Source organism: Salvia hispanica, chromosome 3 (assembly GCF_029641045.1).
Source record: "Salvia hispanica isolate PSC_SH4W2 chromosome 3, Shi_PSC_v1, whole genome shotgun sequence".
Taxonomy (NCBI): Eukaryota; Viridiplantae; Streptophyta; class Magnoliopsida; order Lamiales; family Lamiaceae; genus Salvia; species Salvia hispanica.
Window position 1 is genome coordinate 20,198,504 of NC_142694.1, and position 22,041 is coordinate 20,220,544.

General features: G+C 36.4%; 3 protein-coding genes across 7 annotated transcripts; 1 reads left to right on the plus strand and 2 right to left on the minus strand.

The window, feature by feature from the left end:
* The first annotated feature begins 1,782 nt into the window (after positions 1 to 1,782).
* On the plus strand, positions 1,783 to 5,888 carry LOC125213451 (beta-glucosidase 12-like). Of its 2 annotated transcripts, XM_048114010.2 has the most exons (11): positions 1,786 to 2,022; positions 2,095 to 2,164; positions 2,249 to 2,307; positions 2,383 to 2,458; positions 3,472 to 3,549; positions 3,702 to 3,789; positions 3,868 to 4,239; positions 4,628 to 4,839; positions 5,093 to 5,230; positions 5,302 to 5,410; positions 5,517 to 5,888. In XM_048114010.2, exons 1-11 carry the CDS (start codon positions 1,834 to 1,836, stop codon positions 5,704 to 5,706), a joined length of 1,581 nt encoding a protein of 526 aa, XP_047969967.2. In that variant the 5' UTR covers positions 1,786 to 1,833; the 3' UTR covers positions 5,707 to 5,888. The 2 variants fall into 2 exon arrangements, with proteins under 2 accessions (XP_088924213.1, XP_047969967.2); XM_089068087.1 differs by lacking the exon at positions 5,517 to 5,888 and having other exon boundaries at positions 1,783 to 2,022; positions 5,343 to 5,410.
* A 2,770-nt stretch (positions 5,889 to 8,658) lies between these two features.
* LOC125214052 (uncharacterized) lies at positions 8,659 to 15,789 on the minus strand. Of its 4 annotated transcripts, none has more exons than XM_048114911.1 (21): positions 15,559 to 15,789; positions 15,374 to 15,423; positions 15,186 to 15,279; positions 14,194 to 14,297; positions 13,568 to 13,654; positions 13,351 to 13,426; positions 13,193 to 13,267; positions 12,675 to 12,728; positions 12,518 to 12,577; positions 12,327 to 12,446; positions 12,014 to 12,108; positions 11,730 to 11,932; positions 11,471 to 11,568; positions 11,112 to 11,215; positions 10,836 to 11,001; positions 10,591 to 10,713; positions 10,330 to 10,412; positions 9,919 to 10,060; positions 9,748 to 9,777; positions 9,455 to 9,525; positions 8,659 to 9,364 (listed from the first exon to the last, which is right to left on the minus strand). In XM_048114911.1, the coding sequence occupies exons 3-21, from the start codon at positions 15,222 to 15,224 to the stop codon at positions 9,004 to 9,006; spliced, it is 2,091 nt and encodes a 696-aa protein (XP_047970868.1). In that variant the 5' UTR covers positions 15,225 to 15,279; positions 15,374 to 15,423; positions 15,559 to 15,789; the 3' UTR covers positions 8,659 to 9,003. The 4 variants fall into 4 exon arrangements, with proteins under 4 accessions (XP_047970868.1, XP_047970867.1, XP_088924263.1 ...); XM_048114910.1 differs by having other exon boundaries at positions 15,374 to 15,429; XM_089068137.1 differs by having other exon boundaries at positions 15,374 to 15,401; positions 15,490 to 15,789.
* A 2,018-nt stretch (positions 15,790 to 17,807) lies between these two features.
* LOC125215137 (U3 snoRNP-associated protein-like EMB2271) lies at positions 17,808 to 21,711 on the minus strand. The gene is made up of 7 exons (XM_048116462.1): positions 21,256 to 21,711; positions 20,741 to 21,083; positions 20,262 to 20,486; positions 19,644 to 19,869; positions 19,361 to 19,536; positions 19,028 to 19,093; positions 17,808 to 18,396 (listed from the first exon to the last, which is right to left on the minus strand). Exons 1-7 carry the CDS (start codon positions 21,666 to 21,668, stop codon positions 18,319 to 18,321), a joined length of 1,527 nt encoding a protein of 508 aa, XP_047972419.1. The 5' UTR covers positions 21,669 to 21,711; the 3' UTR covers positions 17,808 to 18,318.
* Between the last annotated feature and the right edge of the window lie 330 nt (positions 21,712 to 22,041).

The following is a 22,041-nucleotide window of genomic DNA, read 5'->3' on the forward strand; positions in this document are numbered from 1 at the left end:
TTGTGGAGTAGTTATTTAAATAGTAGTTTCCAAATCCGACTCTATTTTTGTGTTTTTACAAAAAGATAGTTATTGTGCTTTGAAACTGTATAGTTTGCCGCTAGTTAAACGGGGGTTTTAATTATTTTATATAGAAGTTAAGTATAGTTTGCCGCTAGTTAAATGTTGGCTTTAATTGTTTTATATAGAAGAATATTAGATAACTCTGTAATCAGAAAACAATCTAAATACAATTTTTTTTTTTGTTTCAGTGGACGTAGCCAATACAATATTGGTGAACCACGTAAATCTGGATCTCTTTACATTTCTGCTTGTCTCGATTATATAATTGTTCTATTCTTTATCAATAGAAGATAATTTTTTTTATAGTGAATTATACTCCACAGTCTATATATAGTAGTAGTTTCCAAAATCTCGTTTGGCCCCATTGCCCACTTTCATGTGAATCCCATTTCTTGCCATGGCTTTAGCTTCCTTGAATTGTTCTAAGCTATTTATTCGTCCACATATGCTAATTTAGTCACTTCTTGAGATTGCCTTAAATAGTGTTTAGAACAACCTGAGGTGGTAGTTAACATATAAGTATAATGAATAAAAATGAAGGCCTAATCAAATGGTGGCCCAAACATTATTATATTAGAACCCCATTAGAATAGGAGCACAAGAAAATATTAGCATAGTGTTCTGAGAGTGAATCGTCTAAACTATTTTAATGTCAAATTGCAGGAATAGTATTGTCTACTTTGGCCTTCACTTTTTTCTCCTGCATTATTATACATATATGAAAAGAACTTTATAGATCAAAAGATAAGGTTATATAATTAAAGTTGAGCTAGTAGACATCTGATAATTTTGTTTTTATGATTCTAGTGCATAATATATATTTATACTATATTATATGAAAATCAATATGCTCTCCAGCATTATTTTGGTGACCACTTTTCAATATCATCGCTAACATTTATTTCCTTTTTTTTCTTTGCTGCAAAAGTGTGTAACTAGAAATAACGCAATCATTTTGTTTAACTTTTGATTTGGTTCTCTCATTTTAATGGCCACAACATCTGATTTTTTAGGTCTGATATTCTGAACTCATAAAAAATTTCGTGAATGGCAAGTAGAATTTTTAGTTGGTCCTCCTATATATTGAAATTACAGAACCGAAAGGAATGTAGTGAACAAAGAATCAATAAATGTTCACTTCAAAAATTTTATTGGCACAAAATTTGAGATGCGATTACTTACGTTCGGAAATTTTTAAAAATAACCATAATTTAGGATGAAAAAAAAAGCGTCCCTAAATTGAGGACAAATTATCTTAATCTTTTGCTTTTTTAAGACACTTCTATTTGTGTTCTTTAATTTTAATTGGGACACCAATAATAAGAACACTTTAAGAAACATTAATGATATAATTAGACACACAAATTAACGTCTTTAATAACAATAAAAAATATCATTATCCAACCTTATCTATTTTTCGTTGCAGTGGTTGAAGGGCGTGTGATATATATATCATTACACTTTTTTGGCCCCACTAAAAAACCTTCAATCAATATAAACGAATCTAATGATATCGGTCTTTAATTAAAAAATCCATGAAAACATGATTTTGTTAAAGAATAGATTGCTGGTATTAACTAGTGTCAAGGATTAATTATTGCAAACTCGTCAAATCAAAGACTCACCACTACCGTTGCTTTAGCATCATATCATATAGTATCTCGACTAATTAACCATTAATAGACACTAGAGATATGAAAGTAAGGATATTTTATTAATATCAAACAAGTGGATAAATTAATATAAGGTGGCAATGAAAAGAAGTTAGAAATGAGTAAAATGGCAAGTCTAACTCATTACTCGCTCCTCTATCTTCTCTCGTTCATAGCTAATTCCTTAAGCTCTGCAAATCCCACAACAACATCGACGACTACGTGTCATTGCGATGCCACATCCCCGGTCGTACACGGGAACTTTCCAGAAGGCTTCGTGTTCGGGGCAGCATCCTCAGCATATCAGGTGACTAAAGCTTTGAACTTTTCTGTGTGTATATTGGTCTAGTGGTAAAGTAGTTAATTCTCGTTCGTGTAGTACGAGGGCGCTGTAAAGGAAAACGGAAAAGGGCAGAGTTTGTGGGACAATTTCACGCATTCTTATCCAGGTTTTGTCCGATGCAACGTGGGAAATGGGATTTTTGTTACTAATTCTTGATTACTTGTAATACTAGTATTGTTACTATTTTTAGAAAAGATTAAGGATCATAGTAATGGAGACGTGGCCATCGATTCCTATCATATGTACAAGGTAAATACATATATATGCCTTATGGTAATTTGTTGAAATTAAATTGGATTTGTGAAAATCGTTCATTCTTTATAGGAAGATGTAAATATTGCAAGAGATTTGGGTCTTGACGCCTATCGGATTTCGATATCATGGCCAAGGGTCTTGCCAGGTGATGTTAATTTGTGGTGGAATTCATACAATATTGATAGTTTCAAACAAATGTGCTAAGTTTTTTTTATGAGTACCAAATGCTAAAATTTAATAGAGGTGAGCTGAAGTTATATACTCTCTCGTTCGTCGTCCCAACTAAGTTGATTCAATCCTTTGCGCACTGAGATTAAGAAACAACACAAAGTGAAATAAAATAGAAAAGACAAAGAAAAATTAAACTAAGTGATGAAATAAAGTAATTGAAAGTTTTGTTTTTGTTAAAAAAGGAAATGACTCGACTTAGTTGAGACATTCCAAAAAAAAGGAATACGACTCAAATATAGTACCTACTTAGGACTAATGAAGTATATCAATAAAACCTTCAACGTAATAAAAGGATAAAACAAAATATAGTGAACCCCGTTAGACAACAAATACGTAGACATCAAACCAAATCCAAAAAAACAAAAACAAAACCCAAGCTATAATAAATAAATAAATAAAAAACAAGATAATTGTTCGGCCACTCCAACCAAACAAAAAAGAACCAAGAAACATACTTGTGACCCTGATCTTAAAGTCCATGTCCTCTTTGCATTCAATCCACTCCCTGCCATCATTTTATGCCACTTAATTTATCAATCATTTCTAATCCATGATCCAAAACGTCTGAATAGCAACTTTTCTTCTCTCTCCTGATTGGGTTGTAGCGCTTGAAATCTTGCCTTATTTTCAAAATCACATAGATGGAGTCATTTATGTCAGAATTAATTTTGCAGGAAAACATTGTTACGTTCTCTTTTTACCTTAGTCTTCAATTTTAGTTTTTCAATTTTCATAAAATCGTTACTAGGGAATCTGCTCAATTTTTTACGGCATGAGACATATATCTTCAACATAAATTCGCTAGGTGCTCGATTTTTAATACAATGATGATATGAACAATTGATCCATTTTCTTTTATATAAAGGAAAATATGTAGTATTTGCGAGTGAGTGTGTTTTCATAAGGTTCGATTTGGATGTGATACAGGTGGAAAGATTGAGGCAGGTGTTAATCAGGATGGGATTGATTATTACAACAATCTCATTAACGAACTCCTTGCTAATGGTTAGTAACACTTTAATTTTTGGATGATTAGAGTTTAATTGTAATTAAAATATAGTACTACTATTTAATTAGCTTGAAGAAATTAAAATTGCCGCAAATATACAATCAGTTTAAAATTATAATTTTCATTAAATGAATGGCAATGTATATAGGTATAGAACCTTTTGTGACACTGCACCATCTTGACGTACCACAAGCCCTACAAGATGCATATGGTGGATTCCTGTCTTCTCAAATTGTGTAAGCTTTTAAAGTTCTCCAATTAATACTAGTATTCATTTCTTGAGCTTCTCCTAAAACCTGTACATATATATATAGAGGTGATTTTCTCGACTTTGCAAACCTCTTATTCGAGCAATTCGGTGATCGTGTCAAGTACTGGGTCACTATAAATGAACCGTGGACGTTTAGCGTGTATGGTTATGCCTACGGTGTTTTTGCACCCGCACGATGCTCGGAGTGGCAGGGTCTCAACTGCACGGGTGGAGACTCTGCCACGGAGCCCTATATCGTGGGACACAACCTTCTTCTAGGACATTCTGCTGTTGTAAATTTGTATAGAGCAAAGTATCAAGATTCCCAAAAGGGGAAAATTGGGATAGTTTTTGCAGCGTATTGGTTTGAGCCGTTCGATGAGACGAATGAGAATAAGAAGGCTAAGGATCGAGCCATGGACTTCATGCTTGGTTGGTAAGATTCTTAAATTAATGTATATAATGAGGGTGGGAGTTGTTAGGTTGACAACTTTATCAAAAAATCTTAAATTGGTAATTGACAATTATGCCAACAACCTACGTTATGGATGTCAACACGAAGACATTTATATGTCAACATGTCAACAAAAGACATACGTATGACAGCTATATTTAGTCGACATATAAATGTCTCTGTGTTAACATCCATAACGTAGGTTGTTGATATAGTAGTTAGTTATCAATTGAAGATAGTTATCAACTGATTATATTCCTACCGAAGGTCGTGACATCGTTCCACAGTTTATATACCCCTCAATTTTCAAGTCAATAGTTTAAAATAATTTTTTTTTTTTTTGTAATTACAAATTGTTGTGACCTTTTAGGTATATGGAACCATTGACACATGGAAGTTATCCAGAAAGTATGAAGATTCGAGTGAAGGAAAGATTACCTAAATTTGATGAAAATGAGGTTGAGATGGTGAAGGGGTCTTTTGACTTCATAGGGTTCAACTACTATGGTGCAATATATGCCCTCGACAAACCAAACTCGACGAGCTATAGCTACACGACTGACTCTGAGATGGTGATCACAGGTGAATTCATTGTGTCACAAATTGAATATTCATTTTAGCCATATATAACATGTTTTATTTGTTGGGTATAAAGTATAAACCCCTCCAACATCGAATGATGGAGGGAAGTTGAAAACTGTATATAATTGTTATTTAAGGGTCTTTTGGGAGTGACCCAAAAACAAATTTGTACGGGATTGATCTAAAGTGGACAATATCAAACTAATGTCCAGCCTGCGGTCCTAATAATTGTTATATCTTGTATTCTTGGTAGGGATCAAAAATGGAAAGCCAATTGGCGAGCAAGGAAGAGATTCGAGCAAACTCTACATTTATCCAAAGGGACTTCGGCAAATGCTCAAATTAATAAAACAAAAATACAACAATCCACTAATTTACATCACTGAAAATGGTACAATTATGTCTTTAACATTGTTTGTGTTTCTATTTTCAACATTCCTAAATAAGTCAACTTGATTTTAGGGCTTGATGAGGCAAGAAATGACACTTTAGAACCATCCCAGGCCTTACAAGACAACATGAGAAAAGACTACATTCATCATCATCTGTGCTGTCTGAATGAAGCAATTGAGTTAGTCTCTTTCCCCTGCAAACACTTATTTTCTTGAAATTAACTTCAATAATCGCTCTATTTTTGCAATTGTTATTTAATTAAGTCTGAATTTTTAATATTTCAGAAAAGATGATGCAAATGTGAAGGGATATTTTGTATGGTCATTGGTGGATAATTTTGAGTGGGCTGGAGGATTTTCAGTTCGATTTGGACTATATTACGTGGACTACAGAGATGAATTGTTAAGAAGATATCCTAAGATTTCTGCACTCTGGTTCAAGAATTTCCTATCGAAGACAACTTGGTCACAGTAAAATTCCAAACACATCTTAATTTAAAGTTGTACTCCTTGTTACTATGATATTGTGTGGGGATATTGAATCGCCATGCAAAGCCCAATCTAATTTCGGGTATGATCAGTCTATTTCAGCATGTTCACTTAAATAAGATCATGCATGCAATATATGTTACCGTGTCATCAGATCTTTCTTGATTATTTAACCTTTGACATTTTTTAATTTATTAAAATTTTATCAAATCTAAATTATTTTAAATACCCCCTCCGTCCCGCTTTAGCAGTCCAGTTACTTTTCTGTACTCATTTTGTAAACATGATAACTCCCTCCGTCCGCCATTAGGAGTCTCAATTCTTGGCGGCAAGGGTTTTAATAAATGTTAAGAAAAGTGAGTGGAAAAAAGTTAGTGGAATAGGAGTTCCACTTATATATTTTAGTTTTAAATAAAATGTGAGTGGAATGAGTTAGTGGAAGGTGGACCCTAATACCATTTATGGAAAAAGTGAATTGGGACTCCTATTCGCAGACGGACTAAAATGGAAAAACGGGACTCCTATTCATGGATGGAGAGAGTAATAAATAGTGGTAAAATGGTAAAGTAAGAAAGAGAATAATATAGAGAAGAGTGCATAAAAGTAACTGGGACTGCTAAAGCGGGACGGAGGGAGTAAATGATACTCCTTCGTCCCCAAATAATATGCACGTTAAGTTTGGCACGAGTTTTAATGTAAAATTAGTAAAGTAAAAGAGAGGTAGAGAGAAAAAGTAATCATAGTATTGTTAGTGGAGAATGGCTCACGCCTCAATAGAGGGAAAAGAGTTTTTAAGATTGATAGGTACATATTTTTATGTTACGAACTAAAAAAAAGAGTACATATTATTATGGGACGGAGGGAGTTATTAGCAAATGGACCTTTAGATAATACAAACAAGTACTCCCTCCGTTTTATAGTAGTAGAGTCATTTTGCCATTATAGTACGTTCCATAGTAGTAGAGTCATTTCCTTTTTTGGTAAAAGTCAACACATTTCTTCTCACCTACTTTACTCTCTCTTACTTTATTCTCTCTACGTCTCTCTACCTTTTTCATTTCCTACTTTATTCTTTATTTACTTAACTCACCTAACACAACTTTTCTTAATCTCCGTGCCGAAAAGAAATGCCTCCACTACTATGGAACGGAGAGAGTACAAGTATAATGCATACAATTTTCTATTTTTTGTTTATAATCAAATTTCAACATAATAACTGTTTAGTAATTAAAATATATTCATAATCGTTAGAGCAATAGAGCTATAGATTTAAATATTTAATTATTGGGCTGTCTGGAGACCATCAAATAAGTACAAGTATAATGTATACAATTTTCTATTTTTGGATGGGCTCCTCTGGTAGGCCTGTCATGTGTTCATGGTTAATGGGCTATCTTGAATTGGTGGATAGAATAGTATGGTGTTTGGTTGAGGCCATGAAGGGAGATTGGGCCTATATCATGCGTTTGGTTGAACAAGGCAATCAAGGAAACAAATTTTGCTGATGGAGGTTTTAGGGTCGCTCATCCCAATTTTGTTGATGGATTGAACAGAGCAGTAAGAAATCGCAAAGTAGAAGCACATCGTAAATTATAGCAGATGCAACTCTTCTGCCCGACTAACTCATCCAAGCCAAAGCAACAAAATTGGCACAAATCATACCTGATTCAATCGAAACAACCACGCAACATCCATCTTCAATACATAAACCAACAAATGGAACTCAATAAAAACTGAAATAAACACTGCAAACAATAAGCGAAACGAACAAAGCTTGAGATGCACAACAGAAATGGCTAAAATCTGACCGAATTCACCTAAACAACCACACCAAATCCACCTTCAATTCATAAACTAACAGATCGAACCACAAAACACTACAAATTGTCAATTTGTTTGAAATAATCGAGCATTCAATTCAAAACATACCCGGCCGAAGGTAAAACAACAGAAACCAATCACAAAGGAGTCGGGGATCGGCGAATGTCGAGCGGCATTAGACAGCAGACAACAGCTTGCATCGAGCGGCAAAGTAAGCTAAATTCAAACTACATCGAGCAATGAGAGCTGAAGCAAGAAGGTAGTTTCTTGATGCAGAATAGGGAAGGGAGTGTGTATACAAAATATAAACTGAACATTATGGACAGCATTACTCCATTCACAATTGAAAATCAAAGACCACAAATATCAATGTTCAGATAAACGGAGTTCAAAAACGAATCTCTGCACATATAAAGCAGATGCACCAATCGGGTAGAAATTGTCAAACAAATAATTCAGCACATTCACCACATTACCACCAATTCGAATTTCGCAAAAAATTCGCAATCAAGTAAGCCAGGCAACCATGTCAAAAATGCAAAATTTTCACAAAATCTTTCCCCCCAATTCGCACAAATCAAGCACAGCACGAAATCGGAGTTTGTAAACCAAAGTAGCAAACAAGAATCGAACAAGAATCCATAAAACGCCCCAAATTTAACCATAAAACCGTCTGAAATTGACAATGTAAAAAAAATCGGACATTTGAATTGGAGTTTACCCGAAATTTGGTCAGCCGCTCTACGGAAAATTGGACCTCTAACGGTAACAATTTGAAGATTTCGGAGGGCAAATTCGAACAATTGCTACGTTTTCAGCCAAATCCTGAATAGCCCGTCACTTATACTTGCTCCACACCCTGATGGAGTTGACATACCATCGTTGATAGTAGTAGATGTAGGTGGGAAACCTGCTTGATGTATATCGGGGTCACTCGAAAAGTTTGCTTTCTACCAAACACCGGAAACAAAGTGAAGGGTGTTTCGCGTTGTTTCAGGCGTACCAGACGAGCCCTAACTCTAATCTAAAATTGCTCATGTATTTCTAGAATTCATTGCATTTCATTGGTAAACAAGCTCCAAGGATTGAACATTTGACCTTTCACAACACATTAAAATTGTACATTTAAACCACTTTGTATTCATGAAAAGCAAGATTGAATATAACTACAATATGAATAGCAGAATCCTCCCAAATTCTGTTTTACCTAACAGTATTTATATACTTCCAAAAAATGCAGGAAATAAAAAATAACTGATATACAAGTTCAATAGCTTTTCAGCTCCAACTAAGGTAAGGAAAATGTCTTGCTAAGAAAAAAAATTCACGAGCCGCCGGACCGGCCCTCTGACTCTGACTCTGACTCCATCGAGACACCTCGTGTGCCAGGTTCACCATGACTCCTCTTTTCGACAAGAATAGACATTTACCCCTTCGAGAAGTCTTCTTCGCCCTCTCTAGTTCATCGGCTTCCCTCATCGACGTCTGCAGATTGCAGGGGTTCGAAGTCGTCTGACTTGGCTTCGTATTCAAAGAACTCACTGTTATGTATAGGCGAAGATGGAGCCGTTTCGAATGCGTCAGCAAAGATGGGAGGAGGATCAAGTGAGTCGGAGCTTTCCCTCCACTCGACCCACTCTGGTGTTTTATCTGAGGGAGTGTTGGATACGGCACCATCTGCCTCGTCTTTCTCAACATCATTGTCCGCTCTTCTGTCGACGTCCATGTGCTCCTCGGCATTGGAACCGGCAGAGTGCTCGTTGTCGATACTCTCGTCTTCAAACTCGAACCAGTTGGAGTTCGTGAAGAGCGATCCTCCTCCGCTGGAAAAACATGAGACGGAAACAGAGAATACGGTTGGCTCCCATACACGATCAGGAAGACTTCTCGAAAGATGAAATGTGTCTGCTTACCTGTCCTGATTATCGCCCAAACGGAGGGAAGAAATAACAACTTCAGCAGATTCATCGTCGAAGTAGACATCCTGTGGAAGTTACGGACGGTAAGCCCGTTACGGTAACAGAGAAACACTAGTTAAAGTTCGTGGAAAAGTGACGTAACGGTTTATAGAATGAAAAGCGAATCGATAAATAAATAGAAAGAGATGGAGACGACGAAAACCAGGGCAACGAGTCAAATATCCGAATCCAAACCGATACTCAAGTGCAATCTGTTGTTGCAACTATATAATTTTTCGAATACATACCTCATCATCTCGTTCGAGTGAGGAATCTCCCTGCCCAAAAGCACATCAACGAACAAATTAAATACTGTTACTCATTATGCAAAATCATCACGAGAAACACCCTTACGAATATTTTTTTTCCAACCATACTGTATAAAGAAACAGGTCGACCAAATAGGCCGAAAAACAAACCTCGGCGATAGCATCATTACTGTAGATCCCATATTTAAAGGCCTGGCTCAAGTTATTCGCCAAAGCTGCAACATCATAATCCCTGTCTTGGTAGTCATCATCGTCACTATCTCTTGTTCGATCTTGTAGCGTGGTGGGTCTCCTACCGAGCAAATTAGGGGAAAAAAGGTACAAAAATCCATAACAAAGATATATACACGGAATATCAAATAGATTCAAAACAAAATAAGCCTACGATCCAATGACCTCAGACGAACATAGAAGCCGAGTATGACCTTTAACCAAAATATATGAACTTTACACATAAAATTGAAAGTAAACTAATCTTACTTCTTGCCTCAACTACAACGGAATCGTTTATTGTCACTATTTGGTAATTGATTTTCCTTATTCCAACTTAAAATCACTTACCCGCATGCCCATTGGGAGACATTTTCCAAAGCATTGCGCTTAAGCAGAACATTCGTCTGCCAATCGACCCAGTCCCTGTTTTCCTGCCAATGGGAAGACTCAGCAGTCATTTAAAACATCGTAATAATTGAGCCTTCGAGTATATATATATAAGGGTTAAAATTTTCAAAAAAAAAAAAAAAAAAAAAAAAACTAGTCAACAGGGTGACGAAAAAAGTCGGGAAGATTAAAATAGAATGACTGAGTGAGCATTGAGCAAACCTGCAAGAATTTCTGAACCTCGCTATCGCTATTCCCCAAGTGAATAAGTTTGTTAGCTATACGGGTTAAATAACCGATATTTCCGATCCTGGGTGGCAACTTTCCTGCAGCACCGACCGTTGGCTGCGAGCACTCCCAGAAAATGGTAGTTCTTAGCAATCAAAGATCTTCAGCAACCACCAGAAAAGCTACCGAGAGAATAAGGGAGCAGAACTGGAAACGAAAAAAACAAAACAAAAATATACCTTGCTCTCATCGGAGGACAAAGTGAAATTCTTCTCAGAATCAAGAATCTTCCCGACGAGATTACACTTATGGAGAAGGTGGTCAACAAACTGATGATTTTTGCTCTCCAGGCAAGATATTACGATGTGTTCCACGTGATTGTGTAATAAATTATTGTAAGGATACCTACGGTCATAAGAGAGGTAAACTGATCAGTTACCAATTGTAATATTAAAAAACAAAATTACCACGAAATTGCAAGTACTCGAAAGTAACAAGAAGCGGTGTGCACTTACTGGAAAAACAATTCAAGAATACGTTCCAAAGCGCCCAGGCGAATCAGTTCCTTTTCGGCAGCTTCATTACTAACAGCAACTAAGACTGAAATGAACTCTATAATCTGCGAGAAAGGAGAGGCCAACAGTATTAATTGCAGAAAAAAGAATAAAAAAGAAAGTGAGCAAAATGTTTGATACAATTTGAAATTCGTTTAACGAGAAGCAATATTTTTGTAAAATAAACAAATGAACAATATATAATCAAAGTTTTTTGGAAAGAAGCGATTTCACTTAACAATGCAGCAGTCAACATAAAACTGTATAATTTTAAGCAATAGAGAAATCCAAAGGCTCCTTATGTAAAATGCAGAAGATACCTTCAGCCGACGTTTTCCAAGAGGAGGTTGCAATTTCCCATACGCAGTTAGCAGGGTGTGTTCCTCAGACGAAACATTCAAAAGCTTGAGCAGATCACCTGCCCGATAAACCAGTTTAGTCTTGTCTCATCATTTCAAGATTATGATACAATTTATGAAAAGTGAACATTTCGGACATAAATACCGAAAAGCACATATATTTATACTCGGAATTTATTGCTTGAGCCGAAGTAATCATGAAAAAAGGATCCAATGTTACCTAGGCTACCCAGCATGCTTTTAACGGTCTCGGGATTAGCTGTGGCTCCAGGTCCATTAGAAGTTTGACGATTATACATGTAATATATACCAGATGTCAGCCTCTTGGGGTCTAACAACGATATACAAACTAGTAACAGGTTGACCAGAACAGTCTTTGGTCTCGACTCCTCCAGAGCGTGACGAAATAACCTTCCTATAAAACTGACAGCAGCCAGTTTCCAGCGAGTATAAGAAAAAGGGGATATAGAGAAACAAAAAGGTAGTATTGAGAAAAGGTGCAACCTTGGGCTGGAGATTTTTGCAGCTAATGTCGGGGGAGCCCATCGAGTAATGGTGCAAAGAGTTTCTGCAGCATTAGCATGCACTCCAGGGGAGTCCTGCAAATATATATTTTAGCTACTCAAATTTAATGGCGAAACACTTTTTCAGTATTCCCTTAACAAGCATATAATTCTGTAAAATATCACTACCAAAAAACTAAAAAGCACGAGATAGAATCACATGAAAGACGAAAGGGCTCAAGAGCCACCGCCAGCTTGAGGAGAAGAGACTAGCATCTATGTAAAAATTCCCCGTCCCTACTAGTGTAACTTACAGATGAACTGAATTTATCCACAATCATATCGAGGATATCCATCTCTTCCAACCATTGCATGGTGTCGCCACCACTATTCCCATAAATATGTACATCAGCACCAATGAAACGGATTAACACCTGTTAATGCAAGAAACTATTAGAATTCAACTACAAGTAAAAGAGAGACGGGGAGGGTCTGAACAACAAACCTCCATTATAGACGTAATTCCAATTAGGTCAACTAGCTTTTTAACGATATCCTGATGGCCCTGGACAAATGTTAGATGAAAATTCAATGAGGCTCAATAGGAACACAAAATCCTGAATCAAATGAGAAGTTTGATTATGAAGATATACTGAACTCACTTGGATATAATTCATTAGAGGGGATGTCTTCCGAAGCAAGAGGCATACAACAACCTGTCACATAAAGATAAGGATTCAGGGAGTGAAATTATAAATCAAAATATGACAAGAACTTATAGGCAGTGAAAGAACAGAAGATCATAGGGCATATCTTAGTGTAATATTAATGTTCTAGGTTAAACTTGCTGCAACTTATGATTCATAATTACAGCCAGTGAGGCACTGAGAAATGCCTTGAGCATATTTTCATTGCCAAGCTCCCAAAATCTCTCCCTCTCAAATTTACTTTTAAAAAACTGAAACTAATGTTCTATATTTCCAATGTAATACCATTTGAAAGGGGATAGATACTTTGCCCTACACCATCTTATAACTTTGGATTATACAGCCATATCAAATTATTAGGTAAAATCAACTATGATCAACCAATTTAATAAACCTTTTTGGTCTAATATGCTAATAAGAGCATAACAGCGTATGAACCGTTCCTATGAACCACCAAATCGAGCATATCATACCTTGCTAAAATAACCAGCCAACTGAGAACTATGAGAGTGCTCAGGATCCAGAAAAGAGAAAAGTAAGTCCATCAACTGCAAACCAAAAGTAGGGAGGGAATTAATAAACTCTGGATTAAAAGACAAAGAACAAGAGCAAAGTTGTGCAGTTTCAAGACCTCTTCATCATCTACCAAAGCCTTCAGTATTATATCAACCTCACACGTAAAAATTTCACAAGCGATAAATGGAAACCTACACAGAAAAAGAAGGAAGATATGTCACAGGGCTGTGTCAGAAATGCATTATCAACTATAGTAAAACGGACTTGGCATGTAATGTCTGGCAACATTAGCAGACACCCAGTCTAAAGAACTCTTTACTGCTCAAGCGTACTTCAATATACGTTCTTTACTAGCACCCTCGGGAGCTTCTTGCACTATGTACTGAAGAAGTTGTTTAACTTGAGATATCTCCCGCAAGCTGTGAAAGAACATTTGGTATGAACTTAGTGTGTGGAAGGCCAATCATACTGAAAATTGGAACAAAAAATAAACTTGAACAAACAACAACTGTTTCCTATTAATATGGAATCAAATAAGTTCTTGAACAAAGAAGGAAAGTATAATGTACACCGATATTTTTTCCCATGGCAGCATGAGGATATTCATACACTTGTAAAGACTATCTTGGTAGTTGAAAAAGAATAGGTATTAGTGATATTTTAGCAAATATCCAAGTTTGATTCAGTCAACGAAGCCTTTAAATGTAAAGTATTCATATTTAGTGCCAAATTAATTGCACATAATTCACAGCCAAAAGTAAGCAATTTAAAACCCGGAGAACATCTCAGAATGGAAAAATATTTGGTTCAAATACGGAAGAACCAGCTTTGAACCACTTTCAGCAAGACATAATAGTGAAAGCAACAAAGGACTTAGTAACATGGAAAGTGCAATACGAAGGATTATAAGTAAAATATTCACAAAAGATTTTTTTTCTTTAAGTGAATAGGAGATTACTAGCTGATAAGTCGTCCATTGAGAGCCTTGCACTCTTGAATTATTTCATCCTCGTCCAAGAGCTCTTCCAAAGTAAAGTTATCCTTGTCTAAAATGGTCTCCACCTAACAATAAACAACAGAAGAACTAAAATTAATCACTCATATACACACATTATAGCACGTCATAATGTCATGTAGGCACAGTTGAAGAGGATATTATAAAATCTCCAAAAACAAGAATAGAGGGTATGAAAAATATTCCACTTGAGAACACTAACTATACACCAACAAAAGGATTCTGAAAAAGAAGTGAATGTGAAACAGTATAAGCTTTTTGGGGCCAAAAGCCCTACTCTAAGAGAGGAATAGTTGACCACTTCTCATCATAGCAATATGTCCATTTGATAAAATAGAAAAATACTGATATACCAACGTTAGTTTATATACGGAAAAAAAAATTTAGATCGCATCCCTAACCAGTTTGTCAAGGCCTATTATTCCTCCTCGTCCAAGTTCACTCTATTTTTCAAAAAATCAGAACAACATTTAGTTTATATACGGAAACATTGATTTGTCCTGTTATAAATAACAAATGTTCAAACTAAAAATTAAAACTGGAAGTGCTTTGAGGAGTCCAACAACTGGCGATGACACAAAGGCCTCGCCATATTAATCACCGACCCACACACCACCTACCACGTGTCGTGGTCGTGGGCATACTGTTTCAGTGCTACCAGCAAAATGTAGACAAGTATCAAATTCGCTTCCAATAAAAAGCCTTACACACTAGAATAAAAAAAGCATTGGCAAACAAGCATGGTAAAGGTCCACTCTTCTAGCTATCAATAACACTATGCCCAATTTCTCAATCACTCATCAAAATCTCACACTCAAAGAAATGTCAATCATCATATCCAATAACAAGAAACCAACAAGCAATATGAATCCAAGAAATGACAAATAGCATTCACAAGATTACTTTTTTTTTAAGATTGGATTCATGGCACTTACTGGCGATGCAGTTGAGAGACCGGTCATATGCCAAAACATGGTGAAAATTCAGAATCTTGATTATTCAACAGTAATGTCCAGCTCAGATCCAACACTAGCTCCCAAAAAAGGGTAAAGGATCAATCTTTGTAACAATCTCAATAGACTCATAAAAATCCCCAAATGCGATAACGAATCTAACTACTCACCAAGAAAAAACAGATGTCAATTCCCCATCTGCTTCAATCAGGAACGGCGGCTATGACTTGCAAGGGAAAACAAAAATGTGATATAATGCAGTAATATATATCCCCACAAAACTTACCATCAAAAGAATTTTTTAACGAATTTTTCCTATCTATTACTTTATGGGGTTGAGAGGGACTTCGACTACCTCTCTCTCTGTCTGTCTCTCTCTATTCTTGTAGGCTGAGAGGAAAGAAATGAATTGGAGCCAGAAAGAGATGATTTTGATTTGTATGTGCGATCGAACCAAAGCCTGATTTGGGCATTTTGTGGGTATGCGAAAGAATCAAGAATAGATTGAAGCCAATTTTGAAAAATGCAATAATATGTTGCCTTACTAATTCAACTTAGCTTTAGCTTCAGATGATCTCAGATTTCCCAACTGCAATCTTCGCTTTAATCAGTCAAATGGCACATTTAACAAAAAATAATTATTCATTAATCTAATTGGAACAATTGGTAATTCGATATTTAATTTGTAAATTAGTAGCTTTCTTTTAGATGATAATTGTGCATATGATTTCTGTATAATAATGTTGGAATGTCAAAGAATTAATTTTGGAAGCGGTCAGACCGGATCCGATACTTTTTGTGTTAAATCCATTTTTTGAATAATAATTCTTGTAGTACATTAGGATATTTACCTTATTATGAACAATATGATTATGCAGCAATTATTTTTAATCATGAAAAGTTTTACTTTTTCATTTGACATACACTGTATCTTAATTTTATAAAATACTTACTTTCATTTTAAGAACAGTCATTTTTATTTATAACAATAATCACTTTTAATATCTTTAACCTAAATTACAAGATTAATAGTTGTTCATTGGAGTATGTTTTTTAACAATATCATGACGAGTAAATTATAGTCGTGCAACATCGATGAATCTGACCTCACATTATTATTTATTATATTATACTCCCTCCGTCCCACATAATTTTACCCAGTATTCCATTTTAGTCCATCCCACATAATTTTACCCATTTCACTTTTACTATTTTTGGTAGTGGACTTCATATTCCACTAACTCATTCCTACTCACATTTTATTATAAAATCAATACTTTAAAGGAGGACTCATATCCCACCAACTTTTTCAACTCACTTTCTATTACATTTCTTAAAATCCGTGTCAAGTCAAACTGTGTAAAATTATGTGGGATGGAGGGAGTATTTTCTTGGTTAGATGTGCATTTTTTTTTCTTTTGAATATCAGTTATTCATTAGATTTATATTTTTATAGTATAATTTAATAATAGTAAAATTAATTTATTTTTTCCCTCACTTAGTACTAAATATTTTTATTCTAGTCCGCCCACTCAAAATTTATGTTGGTGTTTGGTAGATAAGATTAATGTCAAGATAAAAGAAGTGAGATCATGTGCATTTAGAGTGTCCATAATAGCACCGCCGCAATGGTCTATTGCTGGACAAGGGTGAGCCGCTGCGGGAGAGAGACGCATTGGCGGCGTGGAAGGGGCGGTGGTGGCGGAGCCGCCGCGCCTATTGCATGCCGGAAGGGAGCCGCGGCGGTCCTCCACGCCATTTTTTTTTCTTAATTTTTGTGATGATGTGGCGGAATAGTTTTTGTGGTTGTGCCTTGGCGGAATCGTGGCTGTTTCACTCTATTGTGGACACTGTTAGACTTTAGATCACTCGTAGTGGATAGGCTCATCTCAAGTGTATTTTAGACTTTAGAGCACTCAAGGTGGATAGGCTCATCTCATGGGTCTATCTTCTTTCCTATTTTCACATCAGCATTTTATCCACAAAGTCTATCTCCATGTAATGAAAAGGACCTATTTCAAGGCTTATCCCACTTGCCATATTATTTCCACATCATCAATATTGGTATACTTCATTTTTAATTGATGGTATCAAATAAAATAGTCAACAAAAATAAATTCAACACAATTGTGGAGAATTGTTGAAATTAATTTTCTAGAGATGAAAATAAGTATAGGTTGAGAATGAATGGGTGGATGTAAATGAATGGGGTATTGAGGTATATATAGAGGTTTAAAAATAATTTTAAAAAAATTCATCAATAGGGCCGATGACCCCACACTGGGGGAGGGAGGTGATCAAAGGCCCTGTGACATCGGCCATTTGAGGAGAGAGGGAGCCGATCATCGGCCCCTCGTCCACAATGGGATGGGCTCAGGTGCTCGGCCGCCCAATGTGAGTGCTCCTATATTTTTGTCTTTTACAAAATTGGAGTACCCAATAATCCTTTAGAAATCACAAAAGTTTAAGAGGATGGTATTTATTTGGCGACGAAAGAGGTATTTAGTGGTTGTTTATAAAATCTTTTATTTCCAATTACATATATATATGAGCAAAAAGTATAACATGTTAGAAGGGGATCTATAAAGTAGTGAAAAGGACTCATTTATAGAATAATTCCAGCACATTTTCCTCACATAAATAAAAGGGTAACAAATATATCCAATGATGTTTTCCCCACAAAATTTAATGATACACTAACTGACCAAGTTGAAGAAAGGTTACATCAAATACAAAATTTATCGGCAAACTGTGAGGCCTTCTACAGTCAAGACTCAAGACAAAAGGAACGCAAGGAAAGGATTTCTTTAAGCTTTAAGCAGGTCGACCTCCGGGAAACAAGGTTCTCGATACACTTCACACTCACCAATATCTAAGAAAGTTACCTTAGTTTCCCGGTTGGTACATAACACAGATTAGCTTCTTCATATCTCGAGCCACGAACAATTTTGAGAGGCCCTAAACGATGACAACCATTGATTCGATACAGGGGTGATCATTTTTTCTTTCAGAGTTCAAGATTGAGATATCAGTCAGAGTCAGAGAAGCAGAAAGCAGGCTCTTAAATTTTGCTTTATAATCTCATCGTTGAGAAGACTGAATGTGGAATATAGGGTCATGACAGTTTCAAAGGATGTAATGCAACTCCGTTTTTGGCAGAAGCAGCACGTCCCCACCTTCCCAATCGAGGCTCCTGCCAAGAGATAGAATGTTAGATTGCTACTAATAGATGTGCTCAAACTCCACATTGCATCTAAGCTAAGCTCCGTTAACATCTTTTATGAACTATACAATCAGTGCATATCTTTGAAGAACATTTACACCACAGTAGACGAAGAGTTAAACAATCCTATATGATCCAACATTTGTGCTTAACCCTTCTCGATTCAGGTGATGATAAATAATAATCCACGTGCTTATCATCAAGGACTAGGAGCTGGTTATATTAATTTTTATAAATCAAATGCTACCGATTTCTTCTAGCTTTATTAGGCAAGATGTTTTCAAATTTCACATGCTACGGATTTATTCTAATGTGCAATTGAGGTGGCTTCTCTTGTTTATTCAAAGTTAAAACACATTGTTATCCAAGTTAGCACCTCAATATAGACACTCACTTTAGCAAAAGATGACTTAATTACAAAAGATACTTGCATGAAGATGCCATTTGAAAAAGACTATCACGTAGAGGAACATAAGAAGAAACACAATGCCAAATAAGAGTAACAACAAATAAGAGAAGTTTCACCAATTCTCACGCTATAACACAAACTGCAGATGGCGAGGAGATCTAAACATATAAGTGAAGATGAAAGAAGCTTCACCTGTGCAACCCCAGCAATTAGAAACTTTCCAGATTTCGCAAATGCCAAGGAATTTACAAATCCATCCTGCGTTTAGACCATCAGAATAACAATGTAAGACATAAAGTACAGAATTATAATCACAAATCAATAAAATTAAAATGAGCATTGAGGTAGTTCTATATGATATCCACACAGGTGAGATAGTAATTTGTTTGGGGTCAATGTATCTTTTATGAGTCTGAATGTACTCTTTGTAAGTGAAGGCCCGGGAAATTTGCACCGATTATGTCATCAAACTAATACAAGAAAGCTTGTTCAACAATCTGGAAGAAATAGAAAGCAAACACTTACCAAGTTGAGTTCAAATAAGGGACGAAGGCCTTTAGATTCATTTTCAATAGCCCAAAGGCGCACTAATCCATTTCCAGCTCCTGAAGCAGCAAGATCGCTGCTTCTGCAGACAGCCACTGAGCTGACCCAGGAAAGCACAGCTGAACCATTTCTTGATGAATTATGGACCTCGTTTTCTGTAAAAGATGAACTAAGAATTATAAATTGCATGAACAGAGCTCCATGACTTAAAGATAGCAGATAGGCTATTGTTATTGACTCAGATAGTGATGCATTTAGTAACCTTTATGGCCATTTGAAAGCCCTTCCAAATTATTCTGATCAGACTTGTTTTCACTACATGAGACGTGTGCATTCTTTACAATATGGACAGGCTTCTTGCGTAGCACATTCCAGAGCTCAACATTTCCATCATCAGAACCCGACAAGAAATCATCATTATTAATAAAGCAACAGCACTCAAGTGAAGATGCCGGAGCTCGAAATACTAATTGTGATTCTTCCGGTACCTATTCTTGCATATGTAACAAATACAATAGTTAAATAATGGCATGAGAATAAAACTATCAACTGCACAATCTAACCAAGTTGAGGAGTGAATAATATATCCATGGTACAAAAATTCCCAAATGAACCCCCACAATATTAAAGCTTGAAAGCAGCTTAATTCATACGTGGGCTAATGCATTTTATTTGTGACAAGTTAATTTAAGCGAGATTTTGCAGAAAGATGATAAGAATATTGATTCACTATTCACAGTTCCCAATGTACTGATGCATCTCAGTTAGCCAGATATCACACATGAGAGAAACAATGCAAGTGGGGAAGTAAGGCTAGCTGCACTAGGATATATATATACTCGGTAGCTGCTGCTGCAACCACTCAAAAGGTTTAAATTACCTTCCACAAATGCATGGTACGGTCACGTCCAACAGTCAATACACGTTCTTTTCTCAAGCTGTCAATTGTTAAAACTTCACTCTGGTGACCAAATAGTGTGCTTATGTAAGTCCTATCTTCTGCATTCCAAATCTTGATAGAACGATCAAATGAGCCAGAGAAGAGCTCTGCAGTACCTTGCCTAAATGTTAAGCAAGAAACAGGTCCTTTATGTCCCGGAAAAGCCTGCATTTAACATTATATGCAAATTGTGTGTTAAGCAAATATATTAAAAGCAGCTTGAATCTTTGGATGCTTCATATCAAGTATATGCACCATCAAATGAATAAAGAAGTTCCCAATAAACATCTAGACTCAACAAAGATTCAAATTTTATTAAACAAAGTCAGTATGATTATAGCAAGAGAGCATGTTGCAATCTAGCAGCAAAAAATCCAATTCCCTCTTCGAAAATATTTTGCAATGTAATTGAATCACACCTGAAGATGCTGGCGTGTGCGAACGTCCCACAGATGAACATGCCGATCAAGGCCTCCAGTAGCTAGATACCGACCATCAGAGCTAACAGCCAATGCTAGAACCTGTTTACTTTGCTTCTTAGCTCGACCTTGCGGGTCCTTCAAACCATGAGCCTTCAAAACTTCATCAGAAGGCCAGAGGTACTTTTCAGTTTTCCCAGTCTCAACATCCCAGTGAACAATGGCACCATCCTTGGAAGCCGAAAATCCTCTAGAGTCGTCCTCAGATAGAGCCACACAAGTCACAGGTTGCCTGTGCTTTACTAAAAATTGAAATCCTTGGCTAGTTTCTGGCTTCTGAACCCTAAAATCAATACACAAACCAATCCTAATTCAAACACCTATACAGCAAAACATCAATAACGATCACATGCTAAATTTCTCACATTCGATAAATACAATCCCTAAACCCCAAATTGAGCTCAGTTATGCGTATTTACTTCAACATACCAAATTGAGCTGAAAATGACACAAACCTGGAAGCAAGAGCTCGTCGAACGCGGCCGCTCTCTTCGAGTTGATCCTGCTGCAAAATCTTCGCAATGAGCGTATCCCTCTCGCCTTCCCTCTCCCTCCGCCCTTCACCTTCCTCCTCCGATTCCTCATTTTCCTCTCTTTCCCTCTCCTTCGCCCTGAGCTTCTCGAGAAAGGCGTCGGCCAACCGTTTCCGCTTCTCCGCGGGCGTCTCGTCTATCTCCTCCTCCTTCTCGGAATCGGAATCACCTCCATCTTCGTCACTGCTCTTAATCTCTTCATCGTTCTCGAATTTACGGCGCCGCTTCTGATCCGTAGCTTCAAAAAACGAATCATCGGCGATGGAGGAGAACCGCTTCTTACCGTTAGTTCTGGCCTTGGCCGGATTAGACGGCCTCCTTTTGCCGCCCTTCATAATTTTCTGAGTGTCTGCAACGGAGAGAGCAAGAGGTTTAAGGGATTGTAGGGTTTTTGGGTTGCAATGGAAAATGAAATCCCAAATTAGGCCCATTTCTTGAATACAGGCCCAATATAGTTTTGTCTCAAATAAATTTAATCAAGAATATTAGTAGTACTACGTTGATAAATTAGATTTGTTGAGTATTTACCACAAAATTCATCTATCACAAAGAAAAATCACTAAATCGTTATATTAGCAATCGTATGGATGGAATCTGATATTAATCCAGCTCTGAGTTCAATTTCAAGTTTGGTAATTTTATCTCGCTAAACTCGAGTGAATATATTCAAATTTATTTGTTTACCAACTTATTAATTCAGCATGCGTA

Excerpts from the sequence above, each read along its gene's own strand:
- LOC125213451 (XM_048114010.2), top strand. The coding sequence starts at position 1,834 with ATGAGTAAAATGGCAAGTCTAACTCATTACTCGCTCCTCTATCTTCTC. Across the intron at positions 2,308-2,382 it reads ATTCCTATCATATGTACAAG|GAAGATGTAAATATTGCAAG; the intron begins GTAAATACATAT and ends CATTCTTTATAG. Across the intron at positions 4,840-5,092 it reads CTCTGAGATGGTGATCACAG|GGATCAAAAATGGAAAGCCA; the intron begins GTGAATTCATTG and ends TATTCTTGGTAG.
- LOC125214052 (XM_048114911.1), bottom strand. The coding sequence starts at position 15,224 with ATGTTTTGGCATATGACCGGTCTCTCAACTGCATCGCCA. Across the intron at positions 12,578-12,674 it reads CTCTAATGAATTATATCCAA|GGCCATCAGGATATCGTTAA; the intron begins GTGAGTTCAGTA and ends ACATTTGTCCAG. Across the intron at positions 12,109-12,326 it reads TGGATAAATTCAGTTCATCT|GACTCCCCTGGAGTGCATGC; the intron begins GTAAGTTACACT and ends ATATATTTGCAG.
- LOC125215137 (XM_048116462.1), bottom strand. The coding sequence starts at position 21,668 with ATGAAGGGCGGCAAAAGGAGGCCGTCTAATCCGGCCAAGGCCAGAACT. Across the intron at positions 20,487-20,740 it reads GCACACGCCAGCATCTTCAG|GCTTTTCCGGGACATAAAGG; the intron begins GTGTGATTCAAT and ends TGTTAAATGCAG. Across the intron at positions 19,870-20,261 it reads GTACCATGCATTTGTGGAAG|GTACCGGAAGAATCACAATT; the intron begins GTAATTTAAACC and ends ATGCAAGAATAG.